Raw genomic sequence first — 20,932 nt, 5'->3', positions numbered from 1 at the left:
AAAATGTGTGTATGAATGGATTGGTCGAGTCTTTAGATGAAATCTACGGATATAGGACAATCACTGTCCGTGGTGCTGAAACGCCCAATGCCTCTAAATCACAAAAATAAAATCTGGCTGTCAGTGAACGCCACACAGCAGAAGACAGCCAGGCATTGTAATCGATCACCGATTGTCACCCCGGTTAGCTTCAGTGGCTGCTGCACCGTGGCGAGAGGCTGGCTCGACAAATAACAACGGCTTTGAACAACTCTACAACCAGTGAATTTAATGGCTGGGACGGAAAATATCTTTCTCAGGGCAAAACATAGAACCTTCCATGGACTCGGTGAAGGTACTCGCTCTTCTCGAGCTCTTTTGGTTACGAAACTTGCTTAACGATTTAGCTCCCTCTTTAATAAGTTGAGGTCGCCGGTTGTGTAAAACAACTACGTAACTCGTGTTTTTAAGTTGTATTCACAGTTACTTTTGTCGTTTAAACGCAAGTTAAGTGGCGATTACGCACAGTACATATAATCGAATTTTCGATGGTCAGTCCATTTTAAATCTACTTTCGGTAACTTTGAAAATCGTAGCTATCACTAGAAAAGGGAACTGAAGCAGCATTAGTTTCGGTTTTTAAGTTTTTAAATGCGTCAAAGAGAACAAGCTAAAGTTGTGTATAACTACCATGCATAACGTTTTGCTAAATTTGTAATCACTATTGTGCTCCAATCTGAAGATACATTTTATTTCGAGTCCAGACACTGACACTTGGGAGATTCTACGATTTGTGTTAGCTTCCTTCTCGTGTTGTGTACGTGTGTGTTTTTAATCTTCCTCTTTGTCGGGAAAATAGTTAGTATATCTGACTACAGTGAGAGCTATTGTATTATAAATTGCGCCTGGAACAACAAAAGTCTTGCAGGATTCATTTGATGCAGCTCTATAAAAGGAGTGTTTGCTTTAAATGTTTTGAAATGAAAATTGTTTTGTGGCACAAAGTCATTTTCTTTGAGATGTCTCAGTTATTTAATATTTATATATATTTTGCTCTTAAACTGTCCTTTTTTTTTTCTACTTTGCAGATATTGAGGATGGGTGGACGGGGCCATTCTACTTCATCCAGGCTGCAGACCCGCAACTTGGCCTCATGAAGGCATGGCGGCAAGGCGACTCTAAAAGTGGAGGAGACGAATGGGCAGAGGAAGTTGAGCTCACCAAACAAACGGTGGAAGCCATGAACCAGTTACGCCCTCGGCCGAGGTTTATGGTGCTGTGTGGAGATCTGGTCCATGCCATGCCAGGTAAATAATTGTAATATAAATCAAAGAAAAAGGGTCAATGGGTCATTTTAAATACGAGATGCAAATATATCAGTCTTTGATGCATTTTATGATAACAAGTAGGAGAGATGGTTTTGCTTGTTTAAGCCTCCTGGGGCTGATTAAAAAAATACACTGTACATATGTACAAAATGTACAATATTAGTACACGGACTCTTGTTATTTCAAGGTTCCAGTGCTTTCATTGTTCTGATCGAATTAACTGATTTGCGTTTAGGCGATGGGATGTGGTTCAGTGATGTAAGATATTCTATGCCAAGGAAGGTTTGAGCCTGAGCCCGCTCTGTTTCCCAGCCAGTCTGTAAACAACATCCTCCCTCGTGACAGCAGCTGATATTTATCTATGAAAAAGCACAGGCCTCCTGGCTATTCTCTGGAAGCTTTAGTTTCTATTCTGAAAAACGATTTCGGCTTTTGATCGGGCCAGCTTTGCTGAGCTTTTGTTGCTTTGATTACCGTTGGGAATCAAAAAAAAAAAAAAAAAACATGCCATATTTTTTAATATCGCAGTCTCAGACAATTGTAGTGAAAATTTTTTTTTTTTAATAAGAGACATCTTGTGCTCAGCACATTAGTCATCAATTCATGTCTCCAGTCTGGTTCAAGGCTAAAGGAGAAATGCATTATTGGCGACAACCATTATGTATTGCGCTGAACATCCCATTTTTCATTTTGCTGGGTAAGCGTAACTATTGTAAAGGTTCCAGTGAATTTTTACAATTTTTTTTAATCAGAGAAAGTAATTTTCTCCATTATAATATAATATGTAATATAGTAAGTCCCTATCTAACAAAACCAAAAACTGCTTCAATCCACTCACAACCGTTATGCTCTCTTTTCGCCACCCAATAACACCGAATAGATCGTCATAGAAATGGTTAAAAATGTTTATGAACTGTGTGTTCAGCAAACAAAACAAAAAAAAAAAAGCCGCAAGGCATCCATCCACCACTGCAAACTATGTTTGCATGATAATGAGGAAGCTAGCACAAGGTGCCCGTCTGGCCCTGAGCAGTGGACATAGAAAGTGAGTGGAAGCGAATCCGTCTGTCTCTTGCTCGCTCTGCAACTACTCGATTTTTTTTTTCCCCATTGTGACCTGAAAATTCTGTGAGTTATTCACATTTTTAATATAGCGCCACTGTCAATGCTGCTTGCCTGTTGGTGACAGCAAATTGGCAACTGTATTTCTGTTCTCACATATATCTGACATTTTTCTCTTGACGTCCTTCCTCAATCTTGACTTGACAGCCAGTTTGCTATCTCATCGCCCTGTTTTGACATCTCTTATTTAATGACACTGACATACCCTTGCCTGCTCCTCATCCATCTTTTCAGTGCATCCAAAGGACTGAAAACATTTGACAACACTTTAAGTTTTTTTTTTCTTCTACCTCCCCAGGCAGCATTTTTTTGCCTATAACGCTTTTGTTCTATTACCGAGCTACCGAAAGGACACAATTTGTATGCAGTTTTGCAGGCCCATGTTAAAAAAAAAACCTACATTAACCCCAAGAGGCTCTTTTAAACACTGCAACGCTATATGGGATTTGTTTACACAGCCATCATCCGAGCTAGCGAAATGAGTTCATATAGAGGTACATCAACAACATCAACCTTTTATATGCGCTCTTGTTATGGTTGTCCCACATTGATAGGTTATTTTTGCTACCTCGTGAGTTTGCTGGCCAATTGTCTTCATCTTTGTGACATGTAGATCGAGCAGTTTCCTCAGCAATGTATAATATATTTGGCCTTAAAGGTAAAAGGGTAATAAAAATTGTCCAGTTTTTTATTTTCACTCACTGGAGATTTTTTGTTGTTGTTGTGGTTGAGATGTTAGGAATATTAAAGTAAAGAAACATGCTGGACATAACAGGCTCCTAATGAGCGTTACAAAAATGTCTCTAGAGATGCGTAAGGGATTTTTCCTCACGGTACAGTGGGAGTGAGTTTGTTGATGCAGGCATGTGTGTAAAGCTCGCTTAAAGAAAAATAATATTGAATATATTGTCATGTTTTGCAAAAGTACTGAGACAGAATAGAATACAATTCAATAAAGGGGATGCCTCCATTTTGCACTTTGTTTTTCAGACACCCCAACTCAACTTTTGTCTTTCAAACTCATTCTGACTGCTCGTTTCTTCGTATTTGGGTTTTTTTTTTTTTTTCCTCGAGTCTCCAAAGCACCCAGGGTGAAGATGGGAATGTTGATCGACTTTTAGATCAAACGTTTCACCTACAGGCTTAGATCTCTTCATCCTTTACAGTCCAGTCAAGCCTTTGCATTACTGCTGATATCACACAAGTTTGATCGGGCTCACTCTGTTCTCACATCAATTTGACACCACTTGCAAAAACTCACACTAGAAAAAAAAAAATGTCTTTGCTTTCACACCATAGATAGTGACAGCTCAAGGTTGAATTTATGATAGCAGCTAGTTGACTTTTGATGTTGTGTTGACAAACATTTATCATGTTTTTTTTTTGACTGAAATAGATCAATTGCATGACAGGTCATTTCAAATGGATATTTTAAGAACAGAGTTAGAGAATAAAATAAATAATTCTACTGAGGTTGCGCTGTAATCAGGAAAGCACTTGACTCGTTAATGACGCACTTTCATCGATAAAAGCCGCTGCCGTATTCTTCGGACTATAAGAACGGAAATGTAAAGATGTTACATTTTCTTATCCACATCCAGCTCAGCTTGAAAATGTCAATTTCCGTCCTTAGCCCCACACGTGCCATCTGGACCGGCGATGATTATAGGTCACAGTGGAGCGAAACACAAGCTAACTCAATTGTGCACACTTGCAGCTCTCCAACTGAAAAACCCTTCAGTGCTTCCATTTTTTTTTTCCATTTCCTGCAAATTGCCCACATTTGAGCACTTTGGACCTGTTCAGCCCTGTCATTAACGTCTATTCAAAATATCTCTACTGACGTAAATATAACCGTAACATAGCAAAACAACGTTAGCAGATGTATACACTCGTTGCCCTGAGCAATCTCTTCATATTTTTTTTTTTTTTACACGGAGCACGGAAATGAGATCCAATCACAAGTGGTCACTTTGGTGTAATCACAGATTTGTCACATTCAGCTCAGATGGTGCATATTAATGCTGTATTTAAAACAGGCCTTATTTTATAGCGTGTTGTAATTCGTCTACAACTCCTTCCTTATTTCCCCCGGTATATAAATGGCAACTTAAAAACAAGAACTGATCCACTTTGTTAAGCAAGCTATAAAACTTGTCCAAGTCTTATTTAACACAAGCTAAAAATTGAAACTGCACATGCCGCTCAGCTCAGCTAAGCCATTACGGACCTCTACCCCAACCTTGTATATCTTGAAGTTAATGCATAGAGATTGGATTTTATGGGCTAATGTAGGGTGCTCACAAAATATAGTCAAGATCTCCTTCCAAGGTTTACTTTCGGTTGAGTGCATTAAATTGGTGCAAAACAAATTGCCTTGTCTGTCTTATGAGTATAGATTGGATAAATGCACTGAGCTACAAACTCAGGTTGCCAAGGTTACGGTGGCAGTCTTACTTGTACCCTTGCTGAAAGTTTTCTTTTTCTTTTTTTTTTTGCAGAAACCACTTTCAGAGAGGCTCAGGAACGAGACCTAAAGACGGCATTGGAGGGGACCGACCCTTCGATCCCGCTCGTGTTTGTCAGTGGCAATCATGACCTTGGAAACACACCAACCCCCACAACAGTGGAGCAGTACTGCCGTACATGGGGCGATGATTATTTCAGCTTTTGGGTAAGCACTACGTAACATAATGTAGTATATTTATATAAGTGTGTAAATAGAGTCAAAGTCATTCCGAAACGTTGTCACCTGTTGCCGTTTTCAGAAGACAATCGGCCATTTTTGTTCCATTAAGTGTTAATGAAGATTTCATTTGGACTTGACACTCAGTGGAAATTGTTAATTGCGCCGGTACGGGAACGTAATAAATTGTCTGCACTTTTACCTCTTCCACTGACTATCGAGCTATCAAATGCAGATGAGCTGACGTCATCGACCTGACATTTAAATGTTTATCAATGTGTTTGTCCATTACTAACCAGTGAGTTGAACTAATGTTTTTAAGGGGATTGGATGAGTGCTTATCAAGGAACTAAAAAAAGGATAGCACACTCTTGGAATGGAAATTTGCTGGTTTTGCTTTGTGACTGAAGCATTTTGGTGTTTCTGTTGTCTCAGGTGGGTGGAGTCCTCTTCCTGGTTCTGAACTCCCAGTTGTTCTACGATGCTTCTGCCTGCCCTCAATTCAAGGAGGCTCAGGAAAAATGGCTGGAGGAGCTTCTGAGCAAAGTCGCATCCTCCTCTGTAATTGCGCCCGTCGTTATTTAAGATACTCCGCAAGGCTCGAAATTCGCCGTTTGGGTGGCAGTTTTCAAGTCAATAATTCTGTATTATTTGACACGGATAAATTGACAATAGAATGATCACGAGTTTGTCCTTGTTCAGGCACCCAAACACATCATCGTGTTCCAGCACATTCCCCTGTACATAAAGAATCCCGATGAGGAAGACAACTACTTTAACCTACAGATGGATGTCAGACAAAAGCTGATGGACCAATTTAAGAGAGCTGGTAGGACAAGTTTAATTTTTTTTTTTTTTTTTTTTTGAAATAAATCTTTCCTGTTTGACTTTTTGCACAGTGAGTCTGTATGCCTTTTTGCGGCAGAACAGTTTTGCTATGCAAAAGCAGAGTCGGTGTTTGCAAATTTGATTTTTGAGGTCATATTGCCCTGCCCGCCATTTCACAATGAGTAAATTTAAATAATTTTATTGTTTTGTTCTTTGGCTACCAGGTGCCTGCCAAAATGAAGGAGCTAAGTCTTATTTCAAACCACTGTCTCATCTAGTAAATAGAATAATGTAAAATGATCTCTATAGTGGTTTAAAATAGATTGTCTTAATACTTTGTAGCTTCTTAGCTTTCTGTCAGCCCTCTTCATTGCCACTTAAGATTCTTAACCCAGAGGAATCATACGCCGCTAAAACCAGAAGAGAGGATTATTTTGCGCATACGGTACAGCCACAATTGATTTAAATAATGACTTCCTAAAAGTCTTCTTCAAATTCCATTATTATGGACTTAGAAGAGTCTGTAACTGTCTTTACTTGGCACGCACACATACATAGGACAATTTAATACAACTGATTGACAGGCCCACCTTCTTCTCAATCATTTATCAAGGTGACTGTTGGAGGAGAGTTTTAATTAAATTAACCGTCCATTATGGCTGCATGTATTTAACCATGTTTTGGTCTGGTGAGCATTAAAGATTCCTCCTCTAAACAAACAGCGGTTAATGATTTGAAGGGCAACATTCAATTTTATATGCAAAAAAAAAACAAAAAACGCAGGGTGTTAAATGATAAATAATTAATAAATACATAAATAAATAGATGTGGTGATAAATATTGACGACATTCTTTCTAGTGCTGAAAACAATGCACAATGCGTCTTGCTCATGTCTGTCCTTGGGTGCAGATAAAAAAATTTTCTTATGGTCTTTGTGCTTTGCTTGAGCTTCAGCTATGGAAAATTATGTGTCTTCTATTGATGGTAATTTACCTCCCATCCCCCCCCCCCCCCCCCCCCCCCTCCTTGTGTTGCATTATCCACGCATCATGTCCCTCCCATGTGTCTGTTCACACCACTGCACCGTATGATCTGAAGCCTCCAGATGTCCTCTTGTACTCTAGTGATTAGTACTGTCATTGCACTAAAGGGCAACATCATTAACCTCACATGTACGCGCAAGCAAGTGCACCTTTAGCCGCTCGGGAGGATTCAAGTTCAGTGCGGAACAATCTAGCATCAGATCGTGCATGACTGCATTTTTTTTCCCCCCCAGCCATAGCCGAGTACAGATAAATTCCGGTACTTGTAGTGGCCAGCAGGAAAAAGAAAATCTGAAAAATAATGTATGGCAATTAGTTTATGCTAACAGAAAAGATAAATAAGTGTTTTTCATTCTCAAGTAAAATGTGTCAAACTACAAAAACAATATATATTTGTGTCGCATGGGTTTGTGACTACGTAAATGGTTGTGCAGCGGTGCATTTTTCTATGCCTGATAAATTTGTCTGCGAGTATCTATATTTTATCTCGGCGCCACAGCTGCATATCGGACCAAGGCACAACACCAATTAGTCTTCGTCTTGCTCGTCGGAGTGAGCAGTTTACACCACGGGACTGTTGACTGCATTCCAGCTCATATTAATGATACAGTGTTTCAGCGTTATGACCCCCCGTTGGGCTAATAAAGCATCACAGTCCCCTTTTTTTAATTGCACAAGCACTTACCGTGGGTTGGGGATGTGACACTCATTTGTTTGATATTAAATTTTGCTTTTCCTGTTCTTGCACGTCCTGTCAATGTTTTCTTTTTAAACTTTTTAAATCAAGCCTTATATTTATTGCTGGTCAGTATTGTTTGTCCCAAATTGACTTAATGACCTCAAAGATGGTTTTCCGTTCTTCCCGAGGGCGCTTTCATGCTGCTTCATCGCTATCATACCTGTAATAGTTGTAAATAAGGCTCCCTTAGGCTTTTACCGTTGCACTTTAGCCAGCGTTTTTCTGGTCGCTGCCAGCACAAAGTTTACTGTCATATTTGTCGAGTAAGTTTGATGCACTTCTCTTTGATGAATATGGAAACCCCGTGGCTGGCCCACTGGTGTGTTTCTATTCAAGAGGCAATTGGAGGAGCAGGAATCCCACTTGTGCTCTCAGCCTCTCCTCTCACCATACAGTGGAGTAGATGGAGGACTGTAATTAAATTCCTATGCCACCTTGCCTCTGAGAATTTCTACCCCTCATCTGGCATATTTTCATCCGACAAATTGGTTTATGTACAAAAAGACTGACAGTATATTCTTGTACTCCATAGGAGTGGAAATTGACGGAAAAAAAAAACAATAGCGCGGCTGAGGAAGTCATCGGGGTTTCCCAATTTAACCGGTGGCTATAGAGCAGTGCATACGTTAGCCAATTAGCGGGCAAGATAAGGCATGTTCTTGTTCTGCTGATTCTCTGTCGCTTATTCTCTTCTCGTTATCAGCGAGGATGCTTCCACTTTTCAAAAGGGAAGGCACATTTATCACCCAGCAGGGATTTGATAAGAGGTCACAGCTAAGCCTTTAACCCCACCGTCTTGATGATGAGCTTGAACAAGGCTTTTTTTTTTTTTTTTTTTTTTACTCAAGAGTATCTCGGAGAGTATCAAGGAGAGGATTTATTGTGTCCTCCTGCTTCTAGGACATCGATCAAGATTAGCGATGATGAAGCAGTGAGCCTTTAGACCGTAATAATAATAAATAGAAAGGCTGTTCCTTTATCATTTTAAAATGGTATGTGATGAGTCTACTCTGACACAAAAATAGACTTTTTTTTTTTTTTAATTTCCAAACCCCTTTTGTGTGTCCGTGTGGGTGTTTGTTTGTAACCGGAGGGCATACAGTAGGAAACGGATGCTTGGTGGTGACTGATTTATGAGAGATTGTAGCTGGGAGATGCCTCAACATCATTTTGCTTCCCTCTGTCATGCAAATTGCCAACACCATTTCAGATTTGTAATCATTTCGCTGTGCTTTTGATGACAATGTTCTCTATTGACGCGTACACTTTGTATAGGGGAGGAACGTTGAAGGTAAATTGGTTCTTCGGGTTGATTGGTTGAGACAAACTCAATGGACAATTAGTAAATCCCGGCGAATCAGTCACCAGCAGATGATAGGGTGATGAATTAAAATGGCCGCCTTGAAGAAAGGGTTGGAGGTATCAAACGTAATTAGATTTTTGTACGCCTTTAATCTCGCCTTCCATTTGGTCGTCATTGTCAGCGTGGGGACAATACAGCAAAGAACCTTTCTGACTATTCAACAGACTCAGCAATTGTGTAATACACGGCTGCAATCAGCCCTATACATAACAGTCAGGGGGGGGAAATACATTTTAATTTTCCAAACGTGAATTGTGACTTTTCTCACCCATCCGAGAATTCAATTTGACTGCATGTAATGCCTCCCCTCGCCCTTTTGCGTTCTGTATGTTTTCATTACTGTAGCTGCTTACTCTAGACTTTTTTTTTTTCTGAATGAACAAACAGCGTTCTCTCTCTCTCTCTCGCTCCATTACTCCCCCCACCCGTACAAGTTAAAGCAAAGGCCAATCCTCCCATATGGGAGTCCTTATCATTAAAAAAAAGCGGGACTATTTTCTGGCTTACAGGTAAACAGGATTTCCACAGAGAGCCAGACAAGACCAGGAATTATCAACCCAGCGTGTGCATTTTTTCCATTTGGGTAGCTAGCTAGCCACTCAGCAAGACAAAATATTCCATACTCGCACGCATCATAGCAAGAAATGTCTTATAGCGCGTATTTCACAGCATTTATGGTTCATCGTCAGTAAATGAGAGCAATTTTCATCCTTGATGTAGCTTGGCTGACTACAGCAGCGACTGGAGCGTTTAAAGGTTTGAAATCCCAGAGGGCCACCCACACCAACTGCACCGCAAGGCGCTTTGATAACAATACACAGAGTGTGATGTATGCCTTCTTATGGCGGGGAGAAGTGAAATCACTTGTTTTATATTTGATCTTTGTCAAATTAAGGTTATTTTTTCCCAGAAGAGGGGGCCAGCTGTCATTAACAGCGGAAACCTATAGCAAAGAATCCAAGGCCACCCGTTGTGAAGCTTTCAATTCTGTCGGGAATTAAAGCAGCCTATGTAGTTTTTCCCCCCTGCAAATTTCAGAGCACTCAATGATTGAAATGAAAATGATTGCACTACCTTGATTTCAATTAAAATGTACGACTTTATACCTGTAAAACACCGGAGCGGAATTATACAGATAAACAAGAATTTTTGCATGGCCAATGATTACGCCACAGTGACACGGCGCCACCGCCGCAGGGCGAAGTCAACCTGCGCCGCTCTAATGAGAATGTAGTTTGTAATTGAAAATAAATTGAAAACCCCGACTCCCTAATGCATGTTCCTGCTTTGTTAGAATATTTAAATGGAAAACTGAGAGATCTTTCATTATAACTTTCTTTTCCTCCCACGTCTTTGTCCATACCATTACTTTGTCTTAGGAGATTTTTTTAATTGTGAGCTTTTGAGAAAACATCACTAACTCCCCCAAAAAATAAACAGCAGGGTGTCGTTTTAAGCATACTTTAAAATAAACTATTCTGCACAGTGTCACCCAATGTTGGCTTATTTAGGTCATTTTTGCTTTCAAGTGTTAATATTTTTTTTTTTCCATTGTCATTTGGGATGGCTGAAGGACATCAAGGTCGGACATGGTGTGAATCAAATAGCTCTGTAAAAATCATAGAAGCCTATCTTAGTCATAGTTCTCTGCGGATGTGAAAACGATTTCAAAAAGAGAGAAGGTTTATCATACCTATTTGCACCTCGCTGCAGGGGTGAAGGCAGTCTTCTCTGGCCACTATCACCAGAATGCAGGCGGTTGCCACGACGGCCTCGACATGGTCGTGAGTTCCGCCATCGGCTGCCAACTGGGCGAGGACCCGCACGGCGTAAGGGTGGTGGTGGTGACGGCCGACCGCGTTGTCCACCGCTACCACAGCCTGGAGCGCTTGCAAACGGGAGGGATGGACGAGGACCTCAAGAAGCTCCTGCAGGCATGATGGTCTACCAAGGCTTTTCATTCTAATTTTATTTTTTCCAATTAAATGTGCAAACATTCATTTTTTATTCCCCGAGGTGTTACAATATCAACATATTATCTTTTACAAGTCGAACGCAATTCAAATTCAGGTCAATATTAGATTGGCCTGAATTTGGAATAAAATGTTTTAATAATAATTTCCAGGGTCACTATTATAAAAATTAACTTTACCAGTACATTCACCCACTAAAGAAGATGTTGCCTGACAATGGCAACCAATCACGGCTTGCCATTTTCTACAGCTGAGCCGTGATTGGTTGTGACCTGGCCACTGTGATGTCATTTTCAGTTGACAGCAAGTGGCAAAATGGCCGCCCACTGAGATGGATAAGAACGTGAATTTTTTTGTTTAGCTCATAGTCCACTATCACAAAATTCTTCAAAATGCCGTTTTTAGACAAGTCGGGGCACATATCACATGTTCTTTTATTATTAATGAAATGAGCAAATATGATAACAATTGCAACTCTAACATACATACAGCAGCAACAGATACCAACATCTCATGTAATATTCAGAGGCAAATATTCTCTTTGCTCTGTGGGAACAACTATTAATAGAGCTTACATAGTAGGGGACATTCTCTGAAATGCAAAATGTGAATATGTTGCCATCTCACTTGGAGACAGTTGTAGTGCTTGCATTTTTATACAACTCTAAAGGCCTGTTTTATTTGCAAATCGTACAACCGGTGGGATATTTGAAATTTGAGCTTCCACTATATTGTGAACTCCCCATCGAGGAGTCACTGAGTACAAAATGTGCCACATTAGACCAAGAAATTGGATTGTCATTAAGTGGCGCTAAATACTGGTGCTTTTTATGTCATGGCATTGTACACTTTTTTTTGGCAATGTGAAGCGCAGCTACGAGTCACACACGTTTGCAGCATAGCTCTTGATGTCTGGTAGAATTGTGAGCAGTTCGAAGTAGCACGTTAATGTCGACAAATGTGATTGGGCTGAACTACCAAAGAAATGGATCTGTCTATGCAATGATGTCCCTTAGGGCTTATGAGCAGCATTGAGATGATGATGATAATGATGATGATGAACCATTGTTGCTTTTTTCCTCCATTATTGTGATAACTTGTGATTTTAACGTTAAGGATTTATCATTAATGGATGAACTGTGCTCCTGAAACTAGCAGGAACGATTTAGTAAGCTTTAACGCACTATTTTTTTTAATGATTATTATTTTATCTATTACACAAAAAAACTTTTTCTTCCTATGAAATCATTGTTAGGAATTTATAATGGTTTATTTGTGTCGCACTGATCTGTACTAATCTTTCATGTCTTTTTCTCACATTGAGCAAATAATCCCTCCGGAGTTAATTTGTTTTTCTGTGTTGAGGATTACAATGCAATTTCTTATTTTTAGGGCTTGATAATGAAAACAGAGTCAGATCTGTTGTTTTTGTATCCCTATGATAGGATTTTCCGCATGTATCTCGCAAGATTCATCTCTTGGCTTTTATTTGAAGTGTTTGGGCAAAACAACATTAAGTGTGATCATGTTATTAAAAGTCTAATTTAAAGAGCCCGGGCTCAAATGCAGTTTTCGAAACACTTGAAGCCATCCTGTTGCGTTGCATTCCACCTATATGAATATGCCGTAACCAATGTGGGAATGTTTCAGTTCAATTCCACGCACAAAGACTCACACAATCACCCAGACGTGCTGAGATTGTTGTCACGGTAACCTTTTAGCAACACATCTGTGTGTCTTGGTGAAACTGCCAGCAAATGTGTCCATCCACTGTCTCCTTGGTTTCATAGGTGATTTTCCATCAGCATCGCTATCACTGACCTCATTTCACACTGACAGTTTCTGTCTCTTCTCTTCCAAAAATGTCAGCAGGTGATGGGTGGGTGAAAAAGGGGAGGAATGGCCAATAAGCATGATGTGAGGAAGACCGTCTGTCTCCTTTTTTCTGCCTGAGAATGAACCTTACATATATTTTTTTTATGCTTTCCTATTACCCAAGCACATTAATAGCTTCACCCGGTGTCGTAGCGGGTGTCACACAATTGAAACGTCTAATTGTAATGAAAGACCGCTGTGACCTGATTGCGGATATTTTTATAATAAATGTTGATTTAAATGTGATTGCACCTGCAAATTATCATTTTATATATTTATATACAAATGCACTGTAAAATCAATTATACTCAATTGGATTTATAACTTCATATCTATGTGTGGAGAAAGCGAAGCGTGGAGACTCCCTGTCCCTGAAATTCAGTGAATGAGGCACATTTGTGGAAAAGTCGTTTCTTCCTGGACAATCGCATCATGTTTTCATGGTTCAATAAATAATCCATTGACAGTGCATCGGCACATGCCTTACACTTGCAGCTCAGAAAAAAACAGTTTTAACCCATGCTGAGTATTTTTTTTTCCAAACAGTACTGTGACTGTTTATTGGCCTTTAGAAAGATGTCTCACTTTACTATTCAGGTATGTACAACATTGTCACTTTCAGTTCTGGTTTTCGAATTCACGTGACACGTTGTCTGTGGCCTTTTCAAAATGCACAATAGCTCCAAAAGCATCACAGTGTCAATTCTCTTCAGTAAATGGTGATAAATGTGACAGTCAGTTATTTTGTCACTTTTCTAGACAGATGCAAAGTCTGATACGAACAGATGCACTGGGAGTCCAGACAAAATACTCCCAAAAAATAAATGCAGGTGTTATGAATGCAAGTTGTACATCCAAATGATCAGCCTGGTGGCACCAAGCCTGGTGACAGAGTGAGCCATCTGGGCAGCAGATAGCCGGTGACGGTCCACATCCATTTCTGTGCCCTGCCCTCTGGGCTTGCAGCCAGCTGAATGGGGGGGATTAACACTTAAGTGGCATGTTTTGATGATTCGGGGATTTAGAGGGGTCAACTGGTCATGGGATTTGATGCGGCTGCCAAGTGAAAAAGCTATTGGCAAATATTTCACTTGATTGCGAATATTCCGTCAGTCAACATTAGCTCGGCACATCTTCTCGATGGCCGTCCAGTCACTAATGGGGCCATTATGCCGAGCAATAAACAGAATGTACCATTATCACAAAAGATGCAAGCTAATGATACCTTAACGTGTCAGATGCTAAGTGGCAGTGAAATTCACTCGTCATAATTATAATATTCCTTCTCAAGGATCAGGAAGGGAGTCTCCCAAAAAAATCCCTCTGTGTGTTTATGGCCACCATTGCATGCCTGTAACATGTTGACAATTCCATTTTAATCTGTTTTTGTAATTAGCCTGCCAGCACCAAAATAAAGGCCGAGCGATTTAAAGAGGAAAAATCCAATCAAACATGCTTCTCATGACACGTTCGCTGATAGTGTAGACGCCGAGTGCAGAGAGACAATTACCCTTTTTACGCACACTGCCAAGTACACAAACACAAACTAGGTGCGACACACACACACACATACACACACACATATGCTGGCATCACAATGCTAATTAATCCACATATCTGTTCCCACACAGGACATCCTTGGCTTTCATCCCATCCTCAATTAGATTGAACTTCCAACTGCTCTGTTAGTGTTTGGATTAGGCGGCATTATGAAGGAATTCGAGTGTTTGAAATCCTGCCTTGCCTTTGACCTCCTGCATCAAGCATTTGACAGCTATCTGGCTTTAAGAAGGAGACGTGTGTATTGCGGTATTTTAGTGTGCAAGAGCTTGTGTTTATTCATACGTGTTGGTGAAAGCTTCCTTATGCGTGCCGTTGCTGTGTTGTCATGACCTTACGTCACACTCCTTAACTCTTCTTTTTCCTACTCCATCAAGCGAGATACGGGTCAAAGCAAGAGCAAGAGATTCTTCGAATGTTTCCTTTTCGAGCCTTTTTTTGAATCTGACAGTAAATAACTTGAGTGTGAATCATTACTGATGTTTTTTTTGTAACTTTTCATATTTTGTGCTGTATGCTAAAAATTCATGTTAAACTGGGAAATGTGAATATTTGAATCTAATATGAGCACCTCTTCCTACCAGCCAAGTGGACTCTCCGGGAAGTCTCTGCTCAAGATGAAAATCTCCTTATGAGCCATCTTGAGGTTGGTTTCTCCTCCTTTTGATTCTAAACGTGTTAAGCAGTCAGTTTGATGGATTGAAATTACCGTGTGTTGCTTTATGTGTTCACATGATGATGCTCATTATTGACAATGATGCTCTTGAGACACCGAAACTAAAACGATGCGTGCGAGTCCCAGTGCAGTCTTTGTTCAACACACACCCATTGTAGTACACACTGATCGAGCATCCCCGTAATGCATCACAGGCGGCCCACTCGGGCCTGCCAACATGTCTACCCTGTCACATACTGACGCCATCCTCCAAACGTCCAATCTGTCTTGAATTATTCATCTAATACTGAATACGCTTCAAATTCAACAAACATGGAATGTTTCCTTGTCACATTTGAAAATATTTTATTTTTTAGAGATTTTTTTTCCCCATTCACATTTATTTCTCGTGCAAAATTCTCCTCCATCTGGTGACGCTTGACCCAGCTCAGGGTGACTAAAAATGTACTCGTCCCCCTCATTGCTACTTAAGAGGCTGCTGTAATAATCCCAATTTGTGAACACGCAGCAGCCACCACAGCGCCATTTCCACCCAAATAATAACCTTTCTTCCCATTCTGCAAAGGTGTCGGGGTAATGAGGGCTGAAAGGGTGAAATCGAACACGTGTAGTGCCTGCAGGAGCCAGTATCTGTTCAGCAGTGAAGTACTTTTTTTTTGTTTTTTCCCAGAACTGCTCTTAACGCTAAAAGGCTTTCAGTGAGTCATATTGGATGGTTGATACAATCTGCGCTATGGTCAGAGGTGATGTAATTTCGGGAGAAAAAACGGTGCCAGATTTGAATGAAGGCAGTGACAGACGTCTTATACAAATATTGAGATTTTTGCTGATTTCAGCAACTGGCCTCACGCACAAAACTCTTCTAACCTAGCTGAGCAGGCAGAGAGGGAATGACTAAGCATATACTGATTTCTTCAAAGATGGATGGAGGGTACGTTCCCCTCCTGAGGCGAAGAGTTTGCCCTTAGCGGCCTGCTGACTTTCGCTTAGCGTCCCACTTAAAAAGCACGCCACTGCTCTTTTCCTTAATGAGTGTTTAAATCCAATGTATGCATTCAAATTTTGTAGCGGAAACAGATTTATTTAGTTTAATACCTTAAACATAAAAATGCAACTATTAGTGTATGTGTCTTGGTTTTTACTACCTGTTGGGAGAAACTCTAGTTCACCCTTAACCAGATGGGGACAACCTCTGGAGAAAAGAAGTTTACTGTTTTTTGTTAATGTGTCCCGTTGTGTGCTAACGACATCTAGTGTATACACGAAAAAGTGCACAGAACCAAAACTATATATATTTTTTAATGTTCCGACCTAACACATAAGGATACTTGTGTTGTGTAATTTTAAGCAACAAGCTCAGTAAAACAGTCAGAAAAAAACAATTGGTTTTATGGGTTTTTGTTTATATTTGAATCCTCAAATACAGAGAAGTCTACACTTCCTAGTTTGAACATTACATTGATATTGCTTTTGATGACAACTTGGGCATGGAATGCAACTATAATTTAGTATTGTCATGATGGTGGTACTCGGCGAGTTGAATATTTTTTAGATGACACTTGTAAAGTTTGAAAGCCACTCAAACATCCTTGTTGTGCATCCATACACCAGGAGATGGTGCCAGTACGTTTGCCCATGACCTCTTTCGTTTACTTCGTCGTTATTTTGTGTGTGTCACATGACCGGAAGTTCGGCGTCAAAATATTGAACAACAGGCGCGCATCATGCAAACTGCCGGTTGAATTTTACAATGATTCTAACTGTTGTTAGCTGACATTGGAAAGCGAAATAGTTTCATTTTATTTCCTCCTGCTTCGGGGCGTGCTTCCACCATGGCAGGCCCTTTGCTGGAGTTTGAGACCGAAATGTTTCTGAACCTGTTCAGCAGTGACGGGTTGCTCGTGGTGGCGGAGGGGATGGGGATAGACCGCATTCTGCTGCAGTTCATGCGGGTCTACTCGGAACAAGGCAGCCTGGTCCTACTGCTTAACACTACCACCCCCGAACAGGTTAGGACCACCACGTCGTTAGACCCGTCGTCCTTAGTGGACGTTTTCAACAACAACAACAAAAACACCTGCGGTCTATTTGCTTCTGTTCACTATGATACTGATGACAGGTGGCATGCAAAAACATTTTTAGCATTTACATTGTTTTTTTTTTATATTTTGGAATTAGAAAAGTCTACCTAGGTTTAGTAACAAAGTATTTGTACGCTGTCCACTTTGTGTTTTCACCATTTAGGAGTATTTCACGGAGCAGTTGCGAGTGGAGGGTGTGACCCACTTACCGAGGACGGTGACTAGTGAGGTCCAAGGCACCGAGCGGTACAACGTGTACACCGAGGGAGGAGTCTTGTTTGTCACTAGCAGGATCCTGGTGGTCGACTTCCTCACCGACCGCATACCTGCTAATCTTATATCAGGTAAGTGTGTGTTTTATAATAGATTGTCTATGTTCGTTTGGAGTGGGATGTGCCTATATTTTTTTTTTCCGATATCTCCTGTCAGGGATCCTGGTGTACCGCGCTCACAAAATCATCGAATCGTGTCAGGAAGCATTCATCCTGCGACTGTTCCGACAGAAGAACAAGACGGGCTTCATCAAAGCCTTCACTGACAAAGCCACAGCATTTTCTTCGGGCTTCTGCCAGGTGGAGCGTGTGATGAGGAACCTCTTTGTCAAGAAACTATACCTTTGGCCCAGGTATGTAGCTTATCACAACAAATTCCAAATTCTGCCAATTAGTTTTACGAACCCCTCACCGTTTTGTCTTTTTTGCTCTATTCTACATTTAACAGGTTCCAATCGTCAGTAAACACAGCACTAGAAAAACACAAACCTGATGTGGTGGAGCTCCATGTGTCACTGACACCTTCCATGAGGGCCATCCAGAGCTCCATCCTGGACATCATGGGCGCCTGTCTGAAGGAGCTGAAACGTTACAATCCCACCTTAGAGGCGGAGGATCTCTCCTTGGAGAACACGCTGAGCAATGCCTTTGATAAGGTTGGTCGAGTTTCTTTTACGTGACTGAACCATTCATCCATAATCTGTTGCAAAAGTGTGTTTTTCTCATTTGTTTTGTCATCCAGACCATCCGCCATTACTTGGACCCCTTGTGGCACCAGCTGGGAGCTAAGACCAAGGCACTGGTCCAGGACCTGAAGATGCTGAGGGTTCTGCTGCAGTACCTCACCCAGTACGACTGTGTCACTTTCCTCAATCTGCTCGAGTCACTCCGCTCCAGCCAAAAGAACTTTGGCTCCAACTCAGGTGATTTAAAAGGGTGTGATTAATGGCAGCCTTAAATTTAATTTCCGCTCAATGTCCAACCATTAGTGACAGACAGGTCATAATTCATTTTACAATTTTAATCATTCATCTCAGGGTGGCTCTTCTTGGACTCCAGTACATCCATGTTTGTAAACTCCAGGTCCAGAGTATACCACATCCCAGAAAACAAGAAGAAACTTAAAGTCGGCGCTGAAGCGGAGAAAAAACAGCCACCCACTGTTTCAGGTGACATTGAAGACAAAACAAGAGGACCGTTGAGTCTTCATTTCTAAGGTGACATGTGCGCGTGTGTGTTTCAGAGGTGAAGCGAGTGCTGGTGCTGGAGCAAAGCCCAAAGTGGGAAGCTCTGACTGAGGTCCTGCAGGAAATTGAGAAAGAGAACAAGAACTCCCAGAATGAACCAGGTGAGAATTGTCATCCTTGGGAATGTTCACGAGATTTACACAATCTCTGCCCTATTCGAACAGTTTTTCTTCCTGACCTTCAGGTCGCGTTCTCATCTGCGCCAGCGATGACAGGACTTGCGCTCAACTTCAGCAGTACATCAGACACGGCGCCGAGTGGCTCCTGAACAGACTGTACAGCCGCACCGTCGGCAAACAAGACCTGTCGAACGCCTCTGCTTTTGAGTTGGCGAAATGTAAAAAAGACAAGGGCTTTCTCAAAGGCGGCTCCAAAGGAAAAAATGGAAGGAACACCAGAGGCAAAGAGCAGAAAAAGAAACCGGGCAAAGCCAAAAGCAGACCCTCTCTGACCTTGACTCAGATGATCGGCAAAGAGCAGACAGTTGTCGAAACGGCAGTGATGGGCAGCAGTGAGGATGAGGAGGACTTTGGCGTAGAAGATGAAATGGCGGAGGAAGACGCTCCGAAGTTGGACTTGTCATCAGACGCTTACTACGCCGTTCTGAAGGAGCCTCTGATGGTCATTCACCCGCTGAGGGGCTGCACGGACCCACACAGCCTGACACGGGTGCTCCATGAGGTGGAGCCCATGTTTGTGGTGCTTTACGACGCCGAAGTCAGCTTCGTGCGACAGCTGGAGATCTACAAAGCCTGTCGACCTGGAAAGCCGCTCAGGTGTGTCGGCAGTTTATCACCCCCCTCTTTGTTTTTGTTGTTTCCAGATAAAATGTTCATTGTAAAATCTCATCATGGGTGATCACTGTTTTTTTTTCCTCACGAGCATTTTGCCTCTGCAGGGTGTACTTTCTCATCTATGGCGGCTCAACAGAGGAACAAAAATACCTGACCGGGCTGTCAAAGGAGAAGAAAGCTTTTGAACATCTCATCAGGTCAGAATCGGAAGCAGAACGTTTTGATTTGGCAAATTTGGTGTGAAATAGCTAACCGGTTGACTTGCGATTGCACAGGGAAAAGGCAACTATGGTCATCCCAGAGGAGAGGGAAGGCCGAGAAGACACCAATTTGGACCTCGCTAGGAATTTAGAGCCTGCTAATGCCACCACCAACACTCGCAAAGCAGGCAAGTTTGTTTTTGTTTACCTTTTAGGATGGGTTTCCAATCAAGCACGTTCTGACAGTGCTCCGTTAAAAACAACCATGGTTACAAATTTGATTTGTGTTTGTCATGATGGGGGATCTGAATTGAAACAGGAGGTCAAGATCAGCCTAAAGAGCCCTCGCGAGTCATCGTCGACATGCGCGAGTTCCGCAGTGAGCTTCCCTCCCTCCTCCACCGCCGCGGACTCGACATCGAGCCCGTCACTTTGGAAGTCGGCGACTACATCTTGACTCCGGATATCTGTGTGGAGCGCAAGAGCGTCAGCGATCTGATCGGCTCATTGCAGAGCGGCCGCCTCTACACCCAGTGCCTGTCCATGAACCGATATTACAGGAAACCCGTGTTGCTCATCGAGTTCGACCCGGCCAAGCCCTTTTCTCTAATGGCCCGCTCGGACTTCCGCCACGAGATATCGTCCAATGACGTTTCCTCAAAACTCACCTTGCTCACGTTGCATTTCCCACGCCTCCGCATTCTCTGGTGCCCCTCGCCGCATGCCACGGGCGAGCTTTTTCTCGAGCTGAAAAAAGGTCGCAATGAGCCGGACGCCGCTGCGGCTCAGGCGGTCACAGCCGAATCAGACGCCGTGGCCGAATCGACAGAGCTTTACAATGCCGGGCCGTACGACTTCTTGCTCAAGATGCCGGGAGTCAACGTGAAAAACTTTCGAGCGCTCATAAGAAATGCTGACAGCTTGGCAGATTTAGCCAAACTGAGCCAGGACAAGCTAGCAGAAATACTTGAGAATGCAAATAATGGCAAGGCGCTTTATGAGTTCTTGCACAATGTTGCAGATGTTCAAACTCCAGCGCAAAAGACCAAATGACTTCCTAATATAGACTTTTTAAAATGCATTTTTCATTACACATTATGAAGTATATTTATGCAAGTATAAATAATAAACTAAAACATTCAACTGTTGAAGAATTTTTAAAGCC

At 41.7% G+C, this 20,932-nt stretch overlaps 2 protein-coding genes across 2 annotated transcripts; both read left to right on the top strand.

Annotated features, from left to right (window-relative positions):
• Positions 1 to 153: 153 nt before the first annotated feature.
• cpped1 (calcineurin-like phosphoesterase domain containing 1) lies at positions 154 to 13,183 on the top strand. The gene is made up of 6 exons (XM_088360568.1): positions 154 to 334; positions 1,068 to 1,286; positions 4,931 to 5,103; positions 5,551 to 5,676; positions 5,818 to 5,944; positions 10,803 to 13,183. The coding sequence occupies exons 1-6, from the start codon at positions 271 to 273 to the stop codon at positions 11,027 to 11,029; spliced, it is 936 nt and encodes a 311-aa protein (XP_088216694.1). The 5' UTR covers positions 154 to 270; the 3' UTR covers positions 11,030 to 13,183.
• A 3,674-nt stretch (positions 13,184 to 16,857) lies between these two features.
• ercc4 (excision repair cross-complementation group 4) lies at positions 16,858 to 20,910 on the top strand. The gene is made up of 11 exons (XM_088360258.1): positions 16,858 to 17,182; positions 17,418 to 17,598; positions 17,684 to 17,879; positions 17,975 to 18,182; positions 18,269 to 18,449; positions 18,564 to 18,695; positions 18,770 to 18,874; positions 18,958 to 19,549; positions 19,672 to 19,764; positions 19,843 to 19,955; positions 20,087 to 20,910. Exons 1-11 carry the CDS (start codon positions 17,006 to 17,008, stop codon positions 20,818 to 20,820), a joined length of 2,712 nt encoding a protein of 903 aa, XP_088216384.1. The 5' UTR covers positions 16,858 to 17,005; the 3' UTR covers positions 20,821 to 20,910.
• The last annotated feature ends 22 nt before the right edge of the window (positions 20,911 to 20,932 follow it).

Source organism: Syngnathus floridae, chromosome 18 (genome assembly GCF_059516105.1).
Source record: "Syngnathus floridae isolate MCC-2025c chromosome 18, RoL_Sflo_1.0, whole genome shotgun sequence".
Classification (NCBI taxonomy): domain Eukaryota; kingdom Metazoa; phylum Chordata; class Actinopteri; order Syngnathiformes; family Syngnathidae; genus Syngnathus; species Syngnathus floridae.
This window is presented reverse-complemented; position numbering and strand designations above follow the sequence as displayed.